Source organism: Enhydra lutris, unplaced genomic scaffold (genome assembly GCF_002288905.1).
Source record: "Enhydra lutris kenyoni isolate GAN:26980312 unplaced genomic scaffold, ASM228890v2 scaffoldscaffold124, whole genome shotgun sequence".
Taxonomy (NCBI): Eukaryota; Metazoa; Chordata; class Mammalia; order Carnivora; family Mustelidae; genus Enhydra; species Enhydra lutris.
The window spans coordinates 210159-235470 of NW_019154208.1; the positions used below are offsets into that span (position 1 = coordinate 210159).

The 25312-nt window shown below is 42.6% G+C and overlaps 1 gene segment (V, D, J or C); it reads right to left on the minus strand.

Moving 5' to 3' along the window:
- Positions 1-6475: 6475 nt before the first annotated feature.
- LOC111139911 lies at positions 6476-7194 on the minus strand. The segment is given in 2 exon segments: positions 6476-6996; positions 7136-7194. Coding segments are annotated over 2 exon segments (564 nt in total).
- Between the last annotated feature and the right edge of the window lie 18118 nt (positions 7195-25312).

Below are 25312 nucleotides of genomic sequence, written 5' to 3' on the forward strand. Positions count from 1 at the left end.
TTGGGGTTGGTTGTCATCTCTCCTCTTTCATTCATGATTTTATTTATTTGGGTTCTTTCTCTCTCTTTTTTTTTGATAAGTCTGGCCAGGGGCTTATCAATCTTATTAATTCTTTCAAAGAACCAGCTACTAGTTTCGTTGATCTCTTTTACTGTTCTTTTGGTTTCTATTTCATTGATTTCTGCTCTGACCTTTATTTTCTCTTCTCCTTCTGGGTTTAGGCTTTATTTGCTGTTCTTTCTCCAGCTCCTTTAGGTTAAGGGTTAGGTTGTGTACTTCAGAACTTTTTTCTGAGAAAGGCTTGTATTGCTATATACTTTCCTCTCAGGATGGCCTTTTTGTATCCCAAAGATTTTGAACAGTTGTGCTTTCATTCTCACTTGCTTCTTTAATTTTTTAAAATTCCTCTTTCATTTCCCAGCTGACCCATTCATTCTTTAGTAGGATGCTCTTTAACCTCCATGTATTTGAATTCTTTCCAAATTTCCTCTTGTGATTGAGTTCTACTTTAGAGCATTGTGGTCTGGAATAGGCAGGGAATGATCCCAGTCTTTTGATAATGATTGAGACCTGATTTGTGACCCAGGAATTGATCTATTCAGGAGAATGTTCCATGTGCACTAGAGAAGAATATGTATTCTATTGCTTTGGGATGGAATGTTTTGAATATACCTGTGATGTCCATTTGGTCCAGTGTGTTATTTAAAGCCTTTATTTCATTGTTGACCATTTGCTTAGATGATCTGTCCATTTCAGTGAGGGAGCTGTTAAAATTTCCTACTATTATTGTATTATTTTCGATGTGTTTCTTTGATTTTGTTATTAATTGGCTTATAAAATTGGCTGCTCCCATGTTCGGGGCATAGATATTTAAAATTGTTAGATCGTTTTGTTGGACAGACCCTTTAAGTATGATATAGTGTCCTTCCTCATCTCTTATTATGGTCTTTGTCTTAAGATCTTATTGATCTGATATAAGGATTACCACCCCAGCTTTCTTTTGATGTCCATTAGCATGGTAGATTGTTTTCCATTCTCTCACTTTAAATCCAGAGGTGTCTTTGGGTCTAAAATAAGTCTCTTGGAGACAGCATATGTATGGGTCTTGTTTCTTTATTCATTCTGATACTCTGTGCCTTTAATTGGTGCATTTAACCTATTTACATTTAGGGTAACTATTGGAAAATATGAACATAGTGCCATTGTATTGCCTGTAATGTGACTGTTATTGTATATTGTTTCTGTTCTTTTCTGGTCTGCCACGTTTGGGCTCTCTCTTTGCTTAGAGACCCTTCGCAATATTTCCTGTAGTCCTGGTTTGGGGTTTGCAATTCTTTTATTTTTTGTTTGTCCTGGAAGCTTTTTATTTCTCCTTCTATTTTCACTGACAGCCTAGCTGGATATACTGTTCTTGGCTGCATATTTTTCTCATTTACTGCTCTGAATATATCATGCCAGTCCTTTCTGAGCTTCCAGGTCTCTGTAGATAGCTCTGCTGCCAGACTTATATTTCTACTGTTGTAGGTTACAGATTTGTTGTCCTGAGCTGCTTTCAGGATTTTCTCTTTGTTTCTGAGACTTGTAAGCTTTACTATTGAATGATGCATTGTTGACCTATTTTTGTTAATTTTGAGGGGGGTTCTCTGTGCCTCCTGGAATTTGATGTTTGTTTCCTTCCCCAAATTAGGGAAATTCTCTGCTATAATTTGCTCCAACATGCCTCCTGCCCTCGTCTCTCTGTCTTCTTCTTCTGGGATCCCATATACTAATATTGTTTCATCTTATTATATCAATTATTTCTAGAATTCTCCCCTCGTGATCCAGCAGTTGTTTATCTCTCTTTTTCCTTTTTATTCTCTATCATTTTGTCTTCTATATCATTAATTCTTTTTTTATGCCTCCTTTATCCTTACAGTAAGATTCTCCATTTTTTATTGCACCTCATGAATAGCTTTTTTTATTTCAAATTCTTTAGATTTTAGTTCTTTTATTTCTCCAGAAAAGGATTTTATTTCTCCAGAAAGGTATTTTTTTAGTATCTTCTATGCTTTTCTCAAGCCCAGCTAGCATCCTTATAATCGTCTTTCTGTAATCTAGTTCTGACATCTTACTAATATATTGTTGATTAGAACCCCAGCACTTGGTGCTGGGGGTGATACTGCCTATTCTTTTTTGGGAGGGGTGAATTTTTCCACCATGTCATTATGTCCAGAGATGAATAGTTGAATGAGAGAAAACAATGCCAAAAGGGTAACAACAACCCCAGAAAAATATACCCTATCCAAATCAGAAGAGACAGAAAACAGGGGAGAAGAAAGTGAAAAAAAAAAAATGATTAGGCTAGTGAACAGAATAGAGCCACACACTTGATTTTAGGTGTATTTTGTTCTGTTAGAAGAAAGTGCCCTCTAAAATTTTAAAGAAAGAAGAAAATATATATGTATGTATTCAAAAATAAGGGTAAACATGATGAAGTGATGCAATATACTTGTAAAGGTAAAAATTTAAAAAGAATTTTAAAAAGGAATTGATAAGGCCAGAAATTGGTTACAAAAAGAAAGAAAAAGGGAGAGAATGTGATCAGGCTGGAGACTAGAACAAAGCCATATTCTAGATTTTTCTGTTAGAAGAAACTGTACACCAAAATCTGAAAGAAAGAAAAACTTATATGTATACAAAAAATAAGGTTAAATACAATGAAGGGATAGAATATGAGTACAAAATGAAAATTAAAAAAAGATTTTTAAAAAGGTATTGATAAAATAAAATAGTTAAGTTAAAATAGAAAAGAGGAAAAATAAGAAAATGAACATAAGGAATAACATGGAGGTCATTAGGAGAAGGAAAGGAAAAGTGAATTGGGGGAAGTGGAACAGGGGAGAGATGAACCATGAGAGACTGTGGACTCTGACAAACAAACGGAGGGTTTTGGAAGGGAGGGAATGGGGGGAGGGGTGAAACTGGTGATCGGTATTAAGGAGGGCATATATTGCATGGAGCACTGGGTGTGGTGCATTAACAATGAATCTTGGAACATTGAAAAATAAAATTAAATTTAAAAAAGAAAAAAGAAAATTTTAAATTTTTTACTTTGGAAGACTAAAGAATCATGGGGGAAAAGCCATGAATTCTATGTGTTCTATTCCCCTAACTCTGGAGTTTTTCAGTTCTCACTGATAGGTAAACTTGATCTTGGCTGGATGTTCTTGCTGATCTTCTGGGCAAGGGGCCTGTTATAGTGATTCTCAAATGTCTTTCCCCAAGCAGATTTACACAACACTCCCCATGGGCCAAGCTAAGTAATTCACTCAGTTTTGCTCTCGGTAGCTTTTGTTCCCTTAATGTTTTCTGTACAGTTGTGGAGGATGAGAATGAAGATGGCAGCCTCCCAATCTTCAACCTGGAACCAAGATCTCAGGGCCTCACTCCTCCATGTGCCCTCTGATAAAAGCAGTCAATTACTCCTGTCTCCCTGGTCTTTGGATGTGCTCTGTGCTCTTCAGGTCTGTGAATGAGAGTTTCTATCTCTGGCACACAGCGATGTTTGGAGTCTCCAAACCTAGCAGATTCCTACAGTGCACTCCCGCACTGATCTTCCTGGTGGATGATGGGGATGTTGCTGGTTCTGCCCTCTTGTTGGGCCCCTGCTCGGAGATCAGTCTCCTGGTCTTCCCGGTGGAGGAAGGGGAGGGTCTTCCTGGATCTGCCACTTATGGGGTCCCTGCTTGAAGAGCAGTGGCGTGACTATGCCTGGGATCATGATTTATGACAACCCCAAGCTAAGTGCCCACTCCTAAGCTCCATCTTTGCAGCCAGTTTCCCCACTCCTCTTAGTCATTCTGTTGGGAGGGGTTGTTGAGAGAATATACAGAGTCCAAATATTAACCATTACCCAAGTAAGATACACCTCTTTTATAGGGAACTTAGGGTTGTCTTCCTCTTGTTCTTCCAGCCTGTCTTCTGGTGGAGGGGCCTGCTCTGCAACCCTCTTTGGACATAGTTGCTCTGCCCCTGTAGGAGGGATGGGCTCAGCGAAAACATTTATTTGGCATCCGTCACTGCTGGCTTTCCACATCTCTGGAGGCTTTCCCTGGTGGCATTCCATGTCTCTTCCAAGAATCAAAGCAGTAGTGACCACACAGAAACCTTTGTTCCAGAACAGAGAAATCACAGTCTGCCCATCACTGAGTTCTCCAGGACACCCAGTCTCTGTTTCTGTCTGTGCTGCTAAAAACCACAGCCTCCTTGATTGTGCACCCCACACCAACTCTCCCAGAGGTTGATCCCAAGCCTGGGAACATTTCTTCCCTTTGTTCTTCTGAAACCATGAAATGCCTCTGGGTTGTGCCCATGCACAGCATCTGGATCCTGTCTAAGACTAAAGTCCTTTCTCTGCTGCTACCTGTCTGTGAGCCTGTGCCCAGTCCCCAGCACAGGACACTTTTGCACTTTTGTGTTATATTACCTTTTCTGTGTCAGCTTATGGAGCTCCCTCCATCTTCTATTTATCATCCTATATCTGCCCACAGAATCATGGCTTTCCCCCTTTCACCTCAAGACTACCATGGATTTTCTGCTTCTAGGGACCCAGATATAAATTCTTACATCTCAGACTGATTTCATGTTCAAAATAGTTTGGTAGATATCTAGTTAAATTTAGGAGGCAAGTTGAAATAGGATCCCCTACTCCTCCACCATCTTCTGAAGAGCTCCCTGCCTTGCTCACTTTTAAACTTTTCTTGTACCCTTTACTCTGCAGTGCCTGTGCTGTGTCTTTACATTCCCCCACGTTATTTGTCTTGTGTCTGCTGCTAAACTCAGCCCTTGTATTTGTGTTCAGAGACAGTATATTTTTCATCTCTAGCAGTTTGAATTGGATTGCTTTAATTTTCTTCTCTGTCTCCTCTTAGGTTTTCAATCCTTCAGACTAAATATGGATGAAACTCTGCAACCTCATCCTGACTTACATCCTTCTGTCCTGTCCTGCATCTTCCAGACCTGCCACCCCAGAACTGCCTGAGCTGATTCTCAATGTGAGTTTCTCTCTCCCACTGTCGCTGTCTCTCTGTGCATCACAGAGGAACACACAGTATACATATATGACACCTATGTTCTTTTATTGGATCTGTACCCTTTAATCATAGGTTATGCATCTGAGTAGCTATAGCTCTTTGTTTTCAAAGTGACATTATTTTAATGGTTTATGTGGATTTGCAACCCTTACCTCCTATATTATCAGAGTTCCTCTCAGTGACACAGCATCAAACACATGAATGATGAGGATGTCAAAAAATACTCTCATCTCCCTCATCATTTCTGCTCTCATGATCATGTTTTATTTGTACCTCCATTATAAATCAACTACATTGCTATTGTTTTTGCTCTAAGGAATTGATTGTATTTGCAGACATTGATCACTAAAATTTGTTTTAGATTTACCCATGTAGTTATGATTTTTGAAACTTATTATACTCTGTGTAGACTCACATTTCCATCTGTCACCCTTTCCTTCTGTCTGAGGGGCATCTTTCACTGTTGCTTGTGCTGAGGATCTGTGGGTGATCAGTTCTGAGAAGTTTACAGTCTGAGGAAGGTTCAGTTTGTCTTCAATTTTCAATGATATTTTTTGTGGATAAAGACGAAGGTTGACAGTGTTTTCTATTAATATTTTGAAGATATTGCCCTCTGTTTTCCTGTTTACATGGTTCATGATGAGAAATGTGCTTCCAGCACAATGCTGGTTTATTTGTTTAGAACAGGAGTCTCCTCTCTGGTTGTGACAGTGTATGCATCACTGGTTTGTAATAATTTCATAATGATGTGTCCTGTGCTGTCTTTCATGTTCCCTCTATCTGAGTTTCATTGAGCTCCTTAGATATATTGGTTTCTGGATTTCTCTAAACTTGAAGCCTTTTTGTAGATTATTTCTTCACAGATTTTTTTTTTATTTTTCCTCAGTTCTTTACCATCTTTCTTGCAGTTCCTACATTTGCACGCTGTCTGGGTGGCATGAAGGTGTTTTTCTGGCACCAAGCCTTCATTAGTTTTATTAGGTATTTCTCTATGTGTTTCATTTTGAGTGCTTTCCATTGTTGTGACATCAAGTTCCCTAACATCCTCTTTTGCAGCATCATATCTGCTGTCAGTCTAACCCATGTATTTTAAAATTTCAGACTGAATAATTTGGGAAGCCTTAAAAGAGGGGTTCTTCAAAAAATGTCTTCCAGGGGCGCCTGGGTGGCTCAGTGGGTTAAAGCCTCTGCCTTCAGCTCAGGTCATGATCTCAGGGTCCTGGGATCGAGCCCCGCATCGGGCTCTCTGCTCAGCAGGGAGCCTGCTTCCTCCTCTCTCTGCCTTCCTCTCTGCCTACTTCTGATCTGTCTCTGTCAAAGAAATAAATAAAAAAAAGCTTAAAAAAATGTCTTCCATTTCTGCTTCTCAGATGTATAGTCCTTCCTCCACCCACACTCTTATGTTAATAGAATTCTAATAACTGATTACAAATCCCCTGGTGATCCGCCCTGTACAGCCTGCCTGGAGAACTGGGAGGAAGGGGACAGAGTGGAGGCCTCAGATCTGGGGACCTGGGCCAAATATGCTCCCTGTATTGTGCACAGGTCTCCTGGGGCTGGAGGAGAGTATGACACAGATGGGGAACGGGTTTGTGTCCCACTTCCCATCTGCCTGTGTCACTGTGCACATCAGTATGGCCATCATAGCTCTGACAGTAATAGTCAGCCTCATCCTCAGCCTGTGTCCCAGTGATGGTCAGGGTGGCTGTGTTCCCCGACTTGGAGCCAGAGAATCGTTCAGGGATCCCCGAGGGCCACTCACTATCACCATAAATAACCATCAAAGGGGCTTGGCCTGGCTTCTGCTGGTACCAGTGTGCATAACCATCTTCAAGTTCCTCTCTGGTACAGGTGATTGTAGCCATTTCTCCCAGGGCCACTGACAGAAAGGGTGGCTGAGTCACCTCGCTGGAGACCATGGAGCCTGAGAAGAAAGAAGAGAAGTTGCAATGAGGTCCATGGGCTCATTCACAGGATCCCAATACTGAGACTGTGCTAGGGTGGAGCTTAGGATTTGGGCAGGCTCAGTTCAAATCCTGTGGAGCTGGGCCTGGGGACAGCACCTGTGCAGAGATTAAGGACAAGGAGAGAGAGAGTCCAGGCCATGGTGGTTGTACCCAGAGCTCTGTCTTCTGAGAACCACAGCTGGGCCAGGCTCACCCTGGCCTCTCTTATTTCTTTCCAGGCACTTGTCCTGTGATTGTTAGTATTTATGCAAATTTATTCCTCTCTGGGACTCCAAATGCATTCAAACCACTTGTGATCTCAGAAAAGGTGACTGAGGAGGAAGAGAGGAGACCCAAGCTTCCTCCAAGCAGCTCTCAGGTCAGAAAATGAGACTTGGTCTCCAGAGTTTGGTTTCACAGTCACATCCTTGCAGTTTGAACACAACCACTGTCCCTACCCATTCTGCCTAAGAGATGTCTGGAGCTGGCCCAGGGCCTTCCAGAATCCTGGCCATGGTACTGGCCTTGTCCCTCTGAGCAATGCAGAGAACACTTGACTCAGGGTGAGGTGGTCCTGTGACCTAACTGCCTTATTCCCCCTGTTTTGGTCCCCTCTGTGTTCCTCCACAGAAATTGCGGTCCAATCCTTGGCATGTCAACAGAATAAGAAACTCTCATTCTGAGGTTCATTCATCATTTATAAGTCTGAGTTTACTTGTTAAAAAAACCACCTGCTGTTGGAGATTCATCAGGATTTCTAGTCTATGTACACATGGTGTTCTTGTCTCTATGACAGCCCCCATTATCACAGTGGACCAGCAATTGGCATTGTCAACCATTTCATTCCTATTAGTTTTTTCATCAATGTTTCATGCAACCTGTGTAAAGGGCCTGAATCCATGAGAAACAACTTCAAGGTTTTTGGTCTTGTGAGGATCCACATGATCATATGTTCCCATATGGTATAAGCTCTAGGGCCTGAACAATGGTCCCTACAGGCCATGAGAATCATGTCACGCAGGAGACAGACTCACAAGGAAGCTGCAGATGCTTCTTCCAGGGACCAGGGTCCCCAAGTGCTCTGCCTTTTGCCCCCTGAGATGTTCTTGAACATAAGAGCTGCAGCCCCAGGTCTGAGTTTGGGTGGAGGTGGGGAAGGAGAGGCAGAGTGAGTCATCAGGGGGTCTCTGGATGTGCCCAGCACAAAGGAGTCAGTCCCTGGGGACACTGGTGGTCAGAGAGGGGCTGTGAATTTCCCTGGTGATGTGCTCACTGTGCCAGGACTCTTGTAGTGTCCTGGATGATACTGTGACCCTCAGAACACGGTCCTTGCAGCCTGAGGAGATAAGACTGATCATCCCCAGTCTCTGAGGACTGAACCTTAGACACTCAGCTATCCCCCAGACCTGGTGGCCCTGTGATGCTCCCCTTGGGCAGCCCCAGCCTTTGTCCTGCTGCTCCTGCTGTAGCTCTGCTGCCCTCTGCTGGTAGATACCGACTCAGACCAGGAGCTTCCCTCCTGCAGTTACCCCAGAGCACCTGTCACCTGAGAAAGGCTCCCACTGGCAGCTGTTCTGGTCACACCCCCCGCCCCCTGTTGCCCCACTGTCCTGCCCAAACCAGCACAGAAGGTCACATACATGGTGCGGGAGGCACGGCAGGTGCGATACCTCTACTTGTTTCAGGGTTAAAATACTCTGGCCTCACCTGCTTTCTTGTTTCAGAAAGGAGACTGCATGGTACAGTGTAGTGCATTTGAAAAAGGGCTAGTGTCCAGACAAACCTGTGTGATGTCCCACAGCCACCTGGTTCCTGTGTATTTAGGAATCAGGACCAATGTTTTTTACATCCCTATCTATGTAGTTGTGTCATGGGAGTGACAGGCGATGCTTCTGGTGCTAAATTCAGTTGAGCAGGCAAACCTTTATTTTACTCTTTATTAATCCTGTATTTACTACTATTACTGTTGTTTCAGATCTCACCTCCTGGAGTTTGGTGTGGGAGGATCTGTAAAGTAGCCTAGCCTGTGGTTTTGTGAAACTGGGAGTCTGCTCATTAGACTTGGGTCCATGTGCTGATGATGCAGGTCACTGAGCAGCTGAAACCTTTTCCTTGGATTCCCACAGAAAAAGACTAGAGACTCCCACACCAAGGTCAACTCACTGAGATCACACGGAGTTTCTCTAATTAGTAAGACTCTTAAAATGTTTAGTATCACTTAATACGAAAAACTATGTCTTATACGAGTATAAGCTTCCCCCTTTCACAGCAGGTAAGCTGAGGCTCAGAGAGGCTAACTTTCCAGGGAAGAAGAGGAGAGTGGGATGAGTCCAGGTGGGGAGAACACATGTGCCAAATTCAGACTCTGGGCTCCTCAGGGCAGAGCTTGACCAGGGCAGGTGGGAGGGAGGGTGAGTCCAGGCTGAGCAGCAGGGCTTCTGTCTCTCAACTCACTGCCATCCTCCTCGTGGCCTGGTCTATAAGGGAGCCTGGGTAGTAAGTCCATGAGGAGGGTCAGGGATGTCATGCCCCAGGTTTGAGCTGGGGAATCTGTGGGGACAGTGGAGGCTGTTTGGCTGTGCAGGGGCCTGACTTGGGTCCTCCTGGCTCTTCTCTGTATTACTGCTTGGTCCTCTCTGTGCTCCAAGTTTGAGAGAATAACAAGGGTCTTGTGGCCACAGTAATGGGGTCAGATGAATCTTGCAGTGGACACAGGTCCTATAGATTCAGAACACCATGGTGTTCATTCTCTGGGCCCCACCCCTTCCAGCACCCTTTGGGCTGAGCTCAGGCTCAGGGTCATGCTAAGGGTCATGTGGGGGCTGAGCCTGCGGGCAAGGCCTGGACTGCACCTGGGCAGCAAATGAGTAGGGGTAGCAGAGGAGGGTCAAGGCAATGGTGGGAAGTCCAGACTCTTTCTCTTGAGTCCACTGCTGAGCCTGGCCTCCCTGAGCGTCCCTCACACCCTTTCACTGGTTCCTGTGAAAATGGTCCTCATGGTGGTGGAGAGAGTCTCCTTGCTTCTGGGTGAGAGGCACAGATTTGGCTTACATGGGGCTGTGCTCACATCTCAGCTCCATAGGGGAGCTCTTGTCACTCTGTGTTTGAGCAGCATAACAACTTGGGAGGTGGAGAGGGGAGGGAATTTCTGTTGTGAGGGAATTTCTGTTGTTGTTTTCATGAAATGAGTTCTATGATCATTTGATTCTATTTCTGTGAGTGTTTCAAATACACAGGACATGAAATAATCCATCCAGACCATGTGTAAAAGTTCAGTTCAACTTCCCACTTTCTCTGGTCTGTGCTTTTTTTACATCCTGAATTATGGAACAGAATCCAGTGGGAAAACTGTCTTGATCTTACACGTTGTATAAGTTTCTTTACTGTAGGTTTCTTATCCTGGGGTGTTGCTGATAAACTCAAATTGACAATATCTTTATTTTAATGATGGGGTTTAGAGAATTTCCTGACTGTGAGTGGTTATATAGTTTGTTAGATTCCATCCTGCTTTTTATTTTTTTGTGTGTACCTTGTGTTCTCTGCTCTCTTTTTCCATTTTTATCTTCTTTTTGAGAATTGGAACATTTTTCTATGATCCATTTTCTTTCTGTTTTGGCTTATTACTATAACTCCTTACTGTCCTGTCATCTGTAACTACTCACAGTCTACGTTCAGGTGCCATCACACCATGTGACAGAGAGCACCAGACATTAGAGCCCACTTCCTGCTCTCTCTTCTCAGTGCTGTCTTAGGAATGTCATACCCATCACGGTTAGATATATGATAAATTCCAACATATGCAGTGATTAGATTTGCTGTAGACAGGGATTTATTTTCCAAAGAGGGTGAGTGTCAGGCAGAAGGAGAAGGGGAAGCAGGCTCCCTGCTTAGCAGGGAACCTGATGTGGGGCTTGATCCAGGACTCTGGGACCATGACCTGAGCTGAAGGCAGGTACTTAACCAACTGAGCTACCCAGGTACCCCTACCATTTCTGACTATTACAATCATTTTGTAGATTAGTATCCTTTTTGTAATCACTTCCTCATGCCTGAGGGAAGTCCAGTATTATTTTCAGTGTTATGGGTCTGCTGATGACTGTTTCTGTCAGTTTGGTAGCTGAAAAATTGGTTTATTTAGCCTTCATTACTGAAGGAAATTTTCCCTGGATAAAAAATTCAGGAGTTTCCTGCTGTTTATTTCTTTGGTATTTTCAAGATGTTAATCCACTGCCTTCTGTGTGCATTTATGCTCATGAGAAATCACTTGTGGGGTCCTCACTCAAAGAAAAGTGGTCTTCCTGTATCTTGGATCACAGTTTAAGGTAACCCTGAGCTGAGAGCACACTCTGTGGCTCCATATCTGTAGCTGGTTTCCCCGCTCCAATACCTGGGGGGTTTGCCACACTCAGGCACCCCCATGCTTTCTGTGTCCTCATGGGTCCTGAGACCACACTGTTCCCGTGAGGGTGCCACCCCCACGTAGTATCTGGAGCAACGTCCCTCAGTGGAGCTGACTTCTAAGAATTCAGATTTTGTGCTCCGCTGCTCTACTGCTTGCTGGAAGCTGACCCCTCCCCCCATGGTCTATCTTCCCTTAGCTTTGGATTCATTTCTCCACATGTCCTACCTTCCAGAAAGTGGTCAATTTTCTGTTGCTAGAATTGCTGCTCTTCTTCTCTTCTATCTCCTGTTGAGTTTGTAGGTGTTTGTAGGTGTTTGAATGGTTTGATAACTATCTAGCCAAACTCCTGGGACCTGACGATATTTCAGTCTCCTATTCTCCACCATCTTGCTCCCTCTCCTGAGCATATGACTCTTGATCTCGTCCACTACCTATTCTTCTGAAGTTGTTTCAAAAAATAGAAATGGAAGGCAAACTTCCAAACTCATTCTATGAGGCCAACATTGCCTTGATCCAAAAATAAGACAAAGATCCCACTATAACAAATTATAGACCAATATCCCTGATGAATGTGGATGCCAAAATTCTCACCAAGATATTAGCCAATTGGATGGACCAGTGCATCAAAAGGATTATTCACCACAGCAAGGTGGGATTACTTCCTGGGCTGTAAGGTCTTTCTACATTTGCAAATCAATCAATGTCATATACTACATAAATAAAAGAAAGAATGAGAATTATGATCCTCTCAATTGATTCAGAAAATGCATTCGACAAAATACAATGTCCTTTCTTGGTTAAAGCTTTCCACAGTGTAGGGATAGAGAAAACATACATCAATATCATCAAAGCAATATATGAAAAACCCATAGCAAATATCATTCTGAATGGGGAAAAACTGAGAGCTTTCCCCCTAAGGTCAGGCAGACTTCAGTGATGTCTACTCTCACCACTATTGTTTGATATAGTACTAGAAGTCCTAGCCTCAGCAATCAGACACCAAAAAGATACAACAGGCATTCAAACTGGCAAAGAAAAGGTCAAATTCTCAAGCCTTACAGATGACACGATACTTTATGTGGAAAACCCAAAAGACTCCACCCCAAAATTGCTAGAACTCATACAGCAGTTCAACAACGTGCCAGGATATACCATCAATGTACAGAAATCAGTTGCATTTCTATATATGAACAATGAGACAGAAGAAAGGGAAATTAAGGAATCCATTTCATTTACAGTTGCACCAAAAAACATAAGATACCTAGAAATAAAACTAACCAAAAAGGCAAGGGATCTGTACTCTAAGAACTACAGGACACTTATGAAAGAAATTGAGAAAAGACACAAAGAAATGCAAGAACATTCCACACTAATGGGTGGGAAGAATACATATTCTTGGTCTACGCTACCCAGAGCAATCTACACATTCAAGGAAACCCCTGACAAAATACCATCGACATTTTTCACAGAGCTGGAACAAATAATCCTAACATTTGTATAGAACTAGAAAAGGTCTGGAATAGCCAGGGGAATGTTGAAAATGAAAACCAAAGCTTGTGACATCACAATTCCAGACTTCAATCTCTATTACAAAGATGTAATCAACCAGACAGTTTGTACTGGCACAAAAACAGATGCATATATCAGTGGAACTGAATAGAGAGCCCCAGAGATGTGGGTGACACCTCAGTGTGTTCTGTACCTGTCTGTTCCACTCAGGTAAAGGAGGCTCTAGTCATGTCCCAGGGCTTCAGGAGCTCAGCTGAGCTTGGACACGTTGGGCTCTAATCCTGGTCATTTGTGAGAGCCTTAGCCCATGATCACACATGGAAATTATGATATCCTGATGACTGGATAAAAGACTCCCTGTGTCTTTTTTTCCACCCAGGCCCTCTGTCCCCAGTTGACACCCAGGTCAGAGAACTAGTCAGGCTAGTGTGGTTAGCTGTAATTGCTCTCCTAACCCTCCTATGCAGAGCTACCTGGAAGACTGGAAGTGCAGGCAGTTCTAGGGATCACGTATGTGGTCAGAGCTGCTCACAGCTTTGTGTACCAGCCTCCTGGGGCTAGAGGAGAGTGTGACACAGATAGGGAAGGGGTGTGTGGCCCACTTCCCCATCTATTTGTGTCACTCTGAGGATCAGCAATGCTGTACCCCACCTGACAGTAATATTCAGCCTCATCCTTAGCCTGGGCCCCGCTGATGGTCAGGGTGGCCGTGTTCCCTGAGTTGGTGCCTAAGAATCGCTCAAGGATCCCTGAGGGCTGGTTGCCATCAGTATAGATAATCAGCAGAGGGGCCTGGCCTGGCTTTTTCTGGTACCAGTGAACAGCTTTCCTTGCAATGTTTTCTCCCCCACTGGTGACCCTGGTCATCTGTCCCAGGGTCACTGACACTGAGGGTGGCTGAGTGAGCACCTAAGAAGCCATGAAACCTGCAAGAGAGAAAAATGAGTTAGACTAGAAATGAAGGGACCATTTCTAAGAAATTTCTTAAGCTGCCTGGCCTGGATTGACCTCAGGGATCCTCTGGGCTCCCAGGGAACCCCCTGTTATCAATATCAGCCCAAGGGGTAATCAGTCCATCTGGTGAATGGAGCCTTTGAACAAATGAAAACCAATCCACCCCTTGGTCTCCTCAGGAGCATCTCCTCAGGGCTCATACAGAGCCCCTGAGCATAGTGGGGAGGATTAAACCCTCTATCCCCTCATCCTATGCCAGTGTAATGAGCATCCTGTCCTTCACAGAAAGCTCCCTGCTGAGCTCAGAGTCAGGCCTAGGCTTGTCTCAGATCTCTGAGGCTGGGGTGGGTGTGAGCCTGGGCACAGCACCTGTGCAGTGAGCAAGGAAGCCGAGGAGGAGAGGGATACAGGCCATCATGGTAGTGCTCAGAATCTACTACCAAGGCCCAAGGCTGGAAAAATTCCTCTCAGGCCTGTATTATCCCCTTGCTTGGGACACCCGCTATGTATGCAAATCAGGCAGGGTTCAGGGGCTGCTGCTGTGGAGCTTTGTGGGTTCAGAGAAGCACTCAGACCAAGGGGACACACAGAGAGAGGAGGGCCAGCCTGGTGCCATAGTGTGGGGCCTACATCTGCATCCCGCATTGTGTCCTGATAGCTCCTTGGCTGGTCTGGCCCCTGAGATCTCAGAGGTGGCATGTCTTTATTTTCTCTGCCTATGCTGTAAGTGACACTATGAGGCTCAAGTTGGTGCAGGGTCCTTTTCCAGATCACAGCTCATGGGGCCTAGAGACCAAATAAAATTCATCCTCTTTCAAGAGCTCATGGAGATCCAAACCATCATGATGCTGTAATGTCTGCTGTTGATTGTGATCTCTTGCAACAGGTCACAGGGATTGTGTCTCAGTATGCCCATTTTGCGGTCAGGAGGAGGAACAGATCAGGTATAAAAGAAATGTTTTCTGTATACAAGAATGACAGGGGGTTTCAAGGTTTAGTAACTGTTCAAGGAAATGTTTACCACAGTGGAGTTTTTTTTTTTATCAGTTTTTGGGAAAAATATATAATAAATATCTTAATTTATATGTTAAATTGAAAAAAAAAAAAACTTTGTCATGAAAATTGTTGTGTTGCAGGCACTAAGAAAGGGAAGAACAGAGTCTTCCAGTTCCCTCTCCCTTCCTTGAGGGGCAGGTAGGAGGAACTTCCAGGAGGAAGGAAGAGTTGGTCTCTCAGAGGTCTCTCAGCACAGGGGATGGAGAAGGAAACACGTTTGCAGGGAGGGTTGGTGTTTGTGGATGGTGACAGTGCTTCCATTTTATTTAAATGGGATGGTGGCAGAGGAAACAGGAATAGGTAATATCTCCAAGAGCAGAACCCCACACACAACTCCCTTGAAGAAATTGTACTTGAGAGTGAAGGATGACACTGGAGCAAATGACAAGTGACCTGAAGGTTTCAGGTCCTGGTTACTAACGTCCCCACCACTGGCGCACCCAAGCCAGCCTGGTAAAATACTTGGTGCCTGGACCTGCCCCAGTTGCCTGTGACTTTGCTGGCTGATTTCTGCTGCCCCCTGTTTATCACTCCACACTGACTGCTGGGGACATGGGAGACTCCTTGCAAAGGTATAAATTCCCTAAGCACAGCTCAGGTCCTGAGTCCAGATCTATGGGCTGCTGTCCTGGGATGAAATGACTTTTCTATGCATGGCTTCTGCCTGCATCACTTTCAAGCATGAGGGGCCCAAATTACCCATGAAAACATGAACAGGCTCATCTGAAGGAGGAGAGCCCTCGTTTCATTGAGGTGTCCCTGCACCTGTGTCTGGGGGGTGGTGGGAGGTCAAGCAGGGGGTATCACAGCTTAGCAGTGGGGCTCTAGGACTCAGGGGATGGTTCTTACTGGTCCCAACTGGGGATGAAAGGCTGATGTGTGTGTGTCTGTTTGTGGGGGGGTGGTGACCAGGGAATAATGCTCAAAATCTAGTGACATGAGACCATCCACCCAGCAGACATTTATTCAAACCCACATTGGTCTGGCATATATTCCATCCTGGGCATTCTGGGTGAACAAGGCACAGGTCCTATTGAAGAGGAAATTCTGGTGTTGTAGGATCGGAAAGAGAAATAAGTATTGAGATGTGTAGGAGGAGCCCAGGCAGTGCCCTCAGGAAGGATGGTATAGGTGGTCAGAGGATCTGGGGAACAGAAGAAAGCTGAAGGACCTGGGATTCAACCCAGGTGAGAATTAGTGTGCAGTTTTCTCCTAAGGTGAGCATTCTGGGCACAGAGGGATGTGTCAGGTGTGGTAAAAGGTAATTTCCAGGTAATACGACAAGTTCTCTTGGCAGCTGCTGGGCACATGGAGGGTCCTCCAGGAGGAAGGTTTGACAGGTTTGACACAGGTACGTTCAGACAGGCCCTGAGTTCTCCTTATGTGACTCGGGGGCTGAGGCAATTCAGGGCAGTGGTTACATTCTTTCACCTCCTCCTTACCTATCTGCAGCAACTGGGAATAAGGTGCAACATGGGCCGCTGGTCCTGTCCTCCTGTCTCAAGTCCCACATGGATGTCCTCTCACTGCTTTCTCCAGTGCCCCACACACTGACTGAGCTGAGCAGGAACATGAGGGAGGAGCACACTTCACAGGGAAGGGATGCCTGGAGAATAGTACAGGTCCCCGGTCCCTGAGAGGGAGAGAGAAGAGCAGAAGATAGCAGATGAAGGCAGCAGCTGTTCCCTACACCAGGTGAGGAAGTCTTCCCAGGCTGAGAGGGAAAGTGGAACAACCTCAGCCAGAATGATCCAGGTCCTGAAGGAGAGAACTTCTTCATCTCAGTATGGCCAGCTGTGGGGTTGGGGCGCGGGGAGGCACTCCTGCAATTGGAGAGAGGGCCATCTGGGGTCCAGGGTGGTGCCAGCCCATTTATGATCATGTGGATGAGAAAGCCTGTAATTTGTAACTTTCTATAATAATCCCCTAGATGGACCTTTCCATGATCTTTTAATCTAAGAAAGTCCCTGGACAGATTCCTAGAAAAACATCAATTTTGAACATTGACTCATGAAGAAATAGAAAATCTGATTAGACCTATGACAGGGTATGGCTTTGAATCAGCAATTAAACATCTTCTTGCTAAGAAAAGCCCAGCTTCATTGGTAAGTTGTACTGATGTTTAAGGAAGAAATTGTTCCATAATAGATTGTCCCATTCAAATTCTTTCAGAATATGGAGGGAGCAGGAGTACTTTCTTACTGGTTCTCTGATGCCAAATGCAGAGAAAGCCATCACGTGAGAAGAAAACTACAGACTAAAATACCCCATGAGTACAGACACAAAATCCTTAATAATATGCCAAAACAGTCATGAGGAGCTCTCTCCCAAGGAGTGAATCCATTATCACTTCCATTCCCTCATCTATTCTGCTTATACTTTATGGATTTACTGTTCTTCTTGATTTAATGTTTCTGTGCCTCACTTCCTTCAGCTCTAGTACTGGGACCCAGATCTTGGGGGCAGGTATTGGGGAAGTGGGTGCAGGGAGGGTTATTTCTATAGTTGTGTCTCACCATCTGTGCACTGTGGTTTTCCCAGTGAACTTCTCTGTGTGGTTTGGGGGGCCGCCTGGAGGAATGGGGAACTCATCCTCCATTTGAACTTAGACTTTTGTGGTTATAAAATTGAAAGTGGGTATCTTGAAGAAAGTATTTCATTGGATCTTGCTGTAACATTCAATCTGACCCTTCCTGCCTATTGATTATGACATTTAGACCATTAGTGATACAGTTCTGTTGAAGTATACCATCTTCATCTATTTATTTTCTATCTGTCTCATCTGTTCATTTTTCCCCTTTCCCTTTTTCTATTCATTTAAAATATGGTTCCTCTTAACTCTTTGTTAGCTGATTAGCCATAACTGGTGGCTCAGTGGTTTAAGCCTCTGCCTTCAGCTCCGGTCATGATCTCAGCGTCCTGGCATCAAGCCCTGCATTGGGCTGTCTGCTCAGCAGGGAGCCTCCTTCCCCCTCTCTCTCTGCCTGCCTCTCTGCCTACTTGTGATCTCTCTCTTTCTGTCAAATAAATAAATAAAATCTTTAAAAAATAAGGTATATATTTTTAAAAGTTTTTAAACTTTTGCTTAGGTTGATTGCTGTAGGGTCTACAATCCATCTAACTTCTGAAAGTCTCTCTTCTAGCGACATTAAGTCACTTCAAAGACCGCATAAGAAAATTTTCACATCTTCTTCCAAGTCTTGTGCAAAGATTGTCATGTGTTTTGCTTTACCATATATTATAAACCATGACATACATTGTTATTGTTTTTTATTTAACTACTGAATTACCTTTGGGGGACTATAATATGATAAAATGTTTCTATATTTTTCTATGTAGTTGCCATGTCTGATGCTTTTCATTTCTTTGTGTCAATTCCCATTCTCTCTGGATTACCTTCCTTTTCTGGGTGGTGTCATTTGCCCATTCATGTACTGAAAGTCAGCTGGTGATTATCTCTGTAAGTTTCTGTATGATTGAGAAAGTTTATTTATCTTTCCTTTTTGAGAGATTTTTACTGAGTAAAGGGTTCAAAGTGGACAAGATTTGTTCTGTTTTTGGTGTTTATTGTTCTAAGGACTGGCTGCACTGTGTTGTTTGCCTTGATTCCAATGAGAAATCTGCTCTTAGCATTCTACCTACTTCCTCTGTGTACTATGTCTCTGCTCTCTGGCTCCTTTTATGATTGTCTCCTTTTCACTGGTTTAAACAATTGGACTAAAGTGTGTGTGTGTGTGTGTGTGTGTGTGTGTGTGTGTGTGTGTGTGTGTGTGTTTCATATTGTACTTGAGATTTGTTGAGCTTCTTAGAACTATGGACTTTTAGTTTTCACCAATTTGGAACATCATGAACCAAAATTTCTTCATTTTCTCTTTTCATCTCCTTCCTGCAAATCCTTCCTGAAAAGGACTCAAAGTCCATGGCCATTATTTCCTCAAAGTTGTCCTATAACACACTAATACATCTTCTCTTTCCTCTTCCACTGTTTTTTTTGCTTTATGTGTTTTCATCTCAGTCTACATTTTCTATTACTATACCATTGGTTTGCTAATCTTTTCTTTTGTAGTGTTTAATGTGCTATAAATCCAGCAAGGATAATTTTATGTGAGATAGTGTTGTTTATAATTTCTAAAAATATCATTTGGGTGTTGTTTGTTTCTATCTTCTGTGTCTCCACTGTCATATTCAGTCATTCTTCTGCTTTCATGTACAAATAGAATATAGTTATAAAAATGTATTCTATTCTATTCTATTCTTTTCTATTCTATTCTAATAAATTCTATTATCAATGCAATTTGAGGGCCAGTTTGGATGATGATGGTGATGATGATGATGATGATGGTGGTGATGATGATTTTGCTTATTTTGGTGCATATTTTCCTACTTTTGCCCAGGAAATTTTGATAGAATGACAGATTTTGTGAATATTTCATTTCTTAGTGCATAGTAACCTTGATTTTCTATTTTTGCTGTTTCTTCTAGATTCAGTAAAATTACTGAAACAGTCTGACCTCTTTTAAACTTGCTTTCACAGTGTTTTATGTAGTACCCAAGCGCATTTTGTCTTATGCTAAAATTTCTCTATAATTGAGGCCAAGTTTTTCAGACTAGTCAACCTAGTGCCCCTGAATTATAGACTTTTCCATCCTGACAGGTGGAAACAAGCATCTTTCTGATTGTGTTGTTTGAGAGCTCTGAAAATGTCTCTTTGATGTCTGTTCTCCTATTTAGGTCCTCTTTCTCTAACTCATAACACAGCACAGGCAACAGGACAGGCTGGTGTTGTCAGCCTTAAATGCACTTCTGGTCTATCCTGAGCAGAGCCTATCTGGGGCACAGAGTGTGGAGGGAGGTCTGGGGACCTCAGATCTGGGGACCTGGGCCACACCTGCTCACTGCATTGTTTAGTCCTTCAGGGGCTAAAAGATGGTGTAACATAAATGGGGAAGGCACTTGTATCTCACCTCCCCATATGCCTATGTCACTTTGAGCATCACCACTGTTGTCATATGATTGACAGTAATAGTCAGCCTCATCCTTGACCTGGGCCCACTGATGGTCAGGGTGGCGGCATCCCCCGAGTTGGAGTCAAAAAATCAGTCAGGGATCCCTGAAGGCAGGTTGTTATCTTCATATATGATCAGCATGGGGGCTTGGCCTGTTTTTTGCTGGTACCAGTTAGCCAAACTGCTTCCAAAGCTGTCTCCTTGGAAAGTAATACTGGTCATGTCTCCCAAGGCAATGGACACCACAGGTGGTTGTGTCAGTGCAGAAGTGGCCACAGAACCAGAAAGACAGGAGAGTGCATTTGAGGATGAGAGTCTCATTCTCAGAGAGCACATAGCCTGCAGTATCCTCTATTTTGAGCTGATGGTCAAGGCAAGACTGACCCCTGGTAACCCTGGGGGCTGAATTGTGGGGAGAAGCATCTGTGCAGAGAAGGAGGGGGAACAGGAGAGGAGTCCAGGCTATAGCGAAGATACCCCAGACTCTAAATATGAACCCTCTGAACAGCTTGGGATGAGGCATCAGAGCTTCTCTTATCCTCAGGAAGGAAGGGGGTGACCTCATGCAAATCTACTTCCTTCTCATGGTCTTGTTGTGTGTCTACCAGCTGAGAAGAGAATAACTGGGCTTAATGGAGAATTTTAATTTGGGCCCTAGCTCCGAGGCCTGCACTCAGGTTTCCCAGAACTCTCTCCAGTGTTGCATGAGAAAACACTGACTTTGTGCCTCCAGCACTTACTCACCCACTTCAGTTTGTGTTCTAGGCTTCCTCTCTGGGCTTGGCAAGAACACTTCAGCCATCCACTCTAGTGATGAGATCATCCATGGGGTAGGGAGTGCATGAAACAGGAGCTTGCAGGGACAGCATTCATGCTGCTCTGTGAGAAGCCAGAGGTCCTTCATCCAACACAGTAAACTGGTCATACATTTCTGGGGCTGCTCGATGTTTGTTTGTTCAATTTGTTTGTGTCTTATGTGGTAGAAAATGACATAGGAGAAAATCATCAGGATCTTGAGCCATGCAAAAATTTTTGATGATTGGGGAAACATGATTTGTAAATGGAAAGTTTAATAAATTAAAGCTTATTACAATTAAAATCTTTGCAGAAGTCTCACTAAAGAGGATGAAACAAACAGGAAACACCCAATAGAAAATATCTGCAAACCACATACCCAACAAACAACTAGTGTATAGAGTATATAAAAAGCTATCAAAACTAAACAGTAAATAAACCAACAACAAATCGAATCCACTTATGGGTAAAAGAGTAAACATTTCATCAAAGGGGAGGATATAAAGATGGCAAATAACAGATGGAAAAATATTCCTGATTTACCATTACAGTCATGCAAAAAACACCACAACAAGGCACCATGACATACCTATCAGAATGGTTAAGATAAAATATAATGACAACCCCAAATGCTGACAAGGGTATGGAAGTACAGAATCACTCATGCATACCTGATGGGAATGTGAAATGGTACGATCTGACTGGAAAAGACTTTGACAGCTTCTATTTCAGAGAAATAGATTCATTGTTCAATGAATACTGTTATGCTGAAAAGAAATAATAAATAAATAAATAAATAAATAAATAAATAAATAAATAAATAATTTTTAAAATATTCCTTCCTTTTCATTGCTGAGTAGTATTTCAACATGGCTTGACTACACCAAAATCTGTTTAACCACTTACTCATGGGAAAACAAACAGATTGTTCTCTTTTGGGGACTATTATGCATAATGGTGTTAAATTCTGTGCACAGGTTTTTCCGTGAATGTACGTTTTCATTTCTCTAAAATAGATGCACAAGAGTGCAATGTCTAGGTTGCATGGTATTTGCAAGTTCAGTTGTCATTTTTAAGATTTTGTTTATTTATTTGAGAGAGACACTGAGAGAGAATGAGTGGTCAGGAAAGGCAGAGGGAGAAAGAGGGAGGGCTTGATGTTGGGCTCAGTCCCAGGACCTGGAGATTATGACCTGAGCCAAAGACAGATGCTTAACCGACTGAGCCACACAGGAGCCCCAGCAAGTTCAGTTTTTCAAGAAGCTGTCAAAGTCTTTTCCAGACAGATAGTACCATTTCACATTCCCATCAGGCATGCATGAGTGATTCTGTACTTGCATATCCTTGTCAGAATTTGGGGTTGTCATTATATTTTTATTTTTGTTTTTCAACATTTCCTTAGCAATTCGTGGTCTCTTCTGATTCCATACAAATTTTAGGATTATTTGCTCCAGCTCTTTGAAAAATACGAGTGGAATTTTGATCGGAATGGCTTTAAAAGTATAGATTGCTCTAGGCAGTATAGACATTTTAACAATGTTTATTCTTCTGATCCAGGAGCATGGAATGGTCTTCCATCTTTTTGTGTCTTCTTCAATTTCTTTCATGAGTGTCCTGTAGTTCCTCGAGTACAGATCCTTTACCTCTTTGGTTAGGTTTATTCCCAGGTATCTTATGGTTCTTGGTGCTATAGTAAATGGAATCGATTCTCTAATTTCCCTTTCTGTATTTTCATTGTTAGTGTATAAGAAAGCAACTGATTTCTGTACATTGACTTTGTATCCTGCCAGGTTACTGAATTGCTGTATGAGTTCTAGTAGTTTGGGGGTGGAGTCTTTTGGGTTTTCCATATAAAGAATCATGTCATCTGTGAAGAGAGAGTGTGACTTCTTCATTGCCAATTTGGATACCTTTTATTTCTCTTTGTTTTCTGATTGCTGTTGCTAGGACTTCTAATACTATGTTGAACGAGAGTGGTGAGAGTGGGCATCCTTGTCGTGTTCCTGATCTCAATGGGAAGGCTGAAAGCTTTTTCCCATTGAGGATGATATTTGCTGTGGGTCTTTCATAGATAGATTTTATGAAGTTCAGGAATGTTCACTCTCCCTATACTTTGAACCGTTTTAATCAGGAATGGATGCTGGATTTTGTCAAATTCTTTTTCTGCATCAATTGAGAGGACCATGTGGTTCTTCTCTCTTCTCTTATTGATTTGTTCTATCACATTGATTGATTTGTGAATGTTGAACCATCCTTGCAACCCAGGGATGAATCTCACTTTGTCATGGTGGATAATTTTTTAATGTGCTGTTGGATCATGATTGCTAGGATCTTGTTGAGAATTTTTGCATCCATATTCATTAGTGATATTGGTCTGAAATTCTCCTTTTTGGTAGGGTCTTTGCCTGTTTGGGGATCAGGGTAATGCTGGCTTCATAAAAAGAGTCTGGAAGTTTTCCTTCTAGTTCAATTTTCTGAAACAGCTTCAGGAGAATAGGTGTTATTTCTTCTTTGAGGGTTTGGTAGAATTCCCCAGGGAATCCATCAGGTCCTGGGCTCTTGTTTTTTGGGAGGTTTTTGATCACTGCTTCAATCTCGTTACTAGATATCAGGCTACTCAGGTTGTCAATGTCTTCCTGGTTCAATTTTGGGAGTTTATAGTTTTCCAGGAATGCATCCATTTCATCTAGGTTGCTTAGCTTATTGGCATATAACTGTTGATAATAACTTCTGAAGATTGTTTCTATTTCCTTGGTGTTAGTTGTGATCTCTCTCTTTTCATTCATAATTTTATGAATTTGGGCTTTCTCTCTTTTTTTTTGGATTCGTGTGGCCAATGGTTTATCGATCTTATTGATTCTTCAAAAAAAACAGTTTCTAGTTTCATTGATACGTTCTACTGTATCTCTGGTTTTTACCTCATTGATCTCTGCTCTAATCTTGATTATTTTCCTTCTTATGTGTGGAGTTGGTTTGATTTTTTGTTGATTCTCCAGTTCTTTAAGATGTAGAGACAGCTGGTGTATTCTAGATTTTTTGATTTTTTTGAGGGAGGCTTGGATGGCTATGTATTTCCCCCTTAGGACCACCTTTGCTGTATCCCATAGGTTTTGGACCGAAGTGTCTTCATTCTCATTGGTTTCCATGAATTGTTTAAGTTCTTCTTTGATCTCCTGGTTGATCCAAGCATTCTTAAGCAAGGTGGTCTTTAGCTTCCAGGTGTTTGAGTTATTTCTGACCTTTTCCTTGTGATTGAGCTCCAGTTTCAAAGCATTGTGATCTGAGAATATGCAGGGAATAATCTCAGTCTTTTGGTATCAATTGAGTCCTGATTTGTGACCCAGTATGTCGTCTATTTTGGATAAGGTTCCATGTGTACTTGAGAAGAATAAGTATTCTGTAGTTTTAGGGTGGAATGTTCTGAATATATCTCTGAGGTCCATCTGGTCCAATGTGTCATTCAATGCTCTTGTTTCTTTATTGATTTTCTGCTTGGATGATCTGTCTATTACTGAGAGAGGCATGTTACTATCTCCTACTATTAATGTATTCATATCAATATGACTCTTTATCTTGATTAATGGTTTTCTTATGTAATTGGCTGCTCCCATATTGGGGGCGTAGATATTTAAAATTGTTAGATCATCTTGGTGGATAGTCTCTTTAAGAATTATGTAGTGTCCTTCTGTATATCTGACTACAGTCTTTAGTTTAAAATCTAATTTATCTGATATGAGAATCGCTACCCCGGCCTTCTTTTGAGGCCCATTGGCATGAAAGATGCTTCTCCATCCCTTCACTTTCAGTCTGGGTGTATCTTTAGGTTCAAAATGGGTCTTTTGTAGACAACATATGGATGGGTCCTGTTGTTTTATCCAATCTGCAACCCTGTGTCGTTTTATAGGTACATTTAGGCCATTCACATTGAGAGTGATTATTGATATATACGTTTTTATTGACATCGTATTACCTTTGAAGTCTTTCTTTCTGTAGATTGTTTCTATATTTCTGTTCAATGATATATTTAGGATTTTTCATCTTTTATAGAATCCTCCTTAATATTTCTTGCAGTGTTGGCTCGATGGTCGCATACTCTTTTAAGCCTTGCCAGTCTTGGAAACTCTTTATCTCTCCATCCATTTTGAATGTCAGTCTTGCTGGATAAAGTATTCTTGGCTGCCTGTTCTTCTCATTTAGTGCCCTGAATATATCTTTCCAGCCCCTTCTGGCTTGCCAGGTCTCTGTGGACAGGTCTGATGTTATTCTAATGGGCTTTCCTCTGTACGTAAAAAGCTTCTTTGTCCTAGCTGGTTTCAAGAGGGTCTGCCTACAATTACAATTCTTCATTCTTACTATTAGGTGTCTTGAGGACTTTTGAGAATCTATAATCTTGGGGGGAAACCGTTCTTCCTCTAGTACATGAACACTAGTTCCATTCGTGAGATTGGGAAAATTTTCATGGACAACTTCTTCCACCATATATTCTAGACTTCTTTCTTTCTCCTCCCCTTCAGGGATTCCAATAATTCTGACATTGGCACATTTCATGGCATCATTTATTTCCCTGATTCT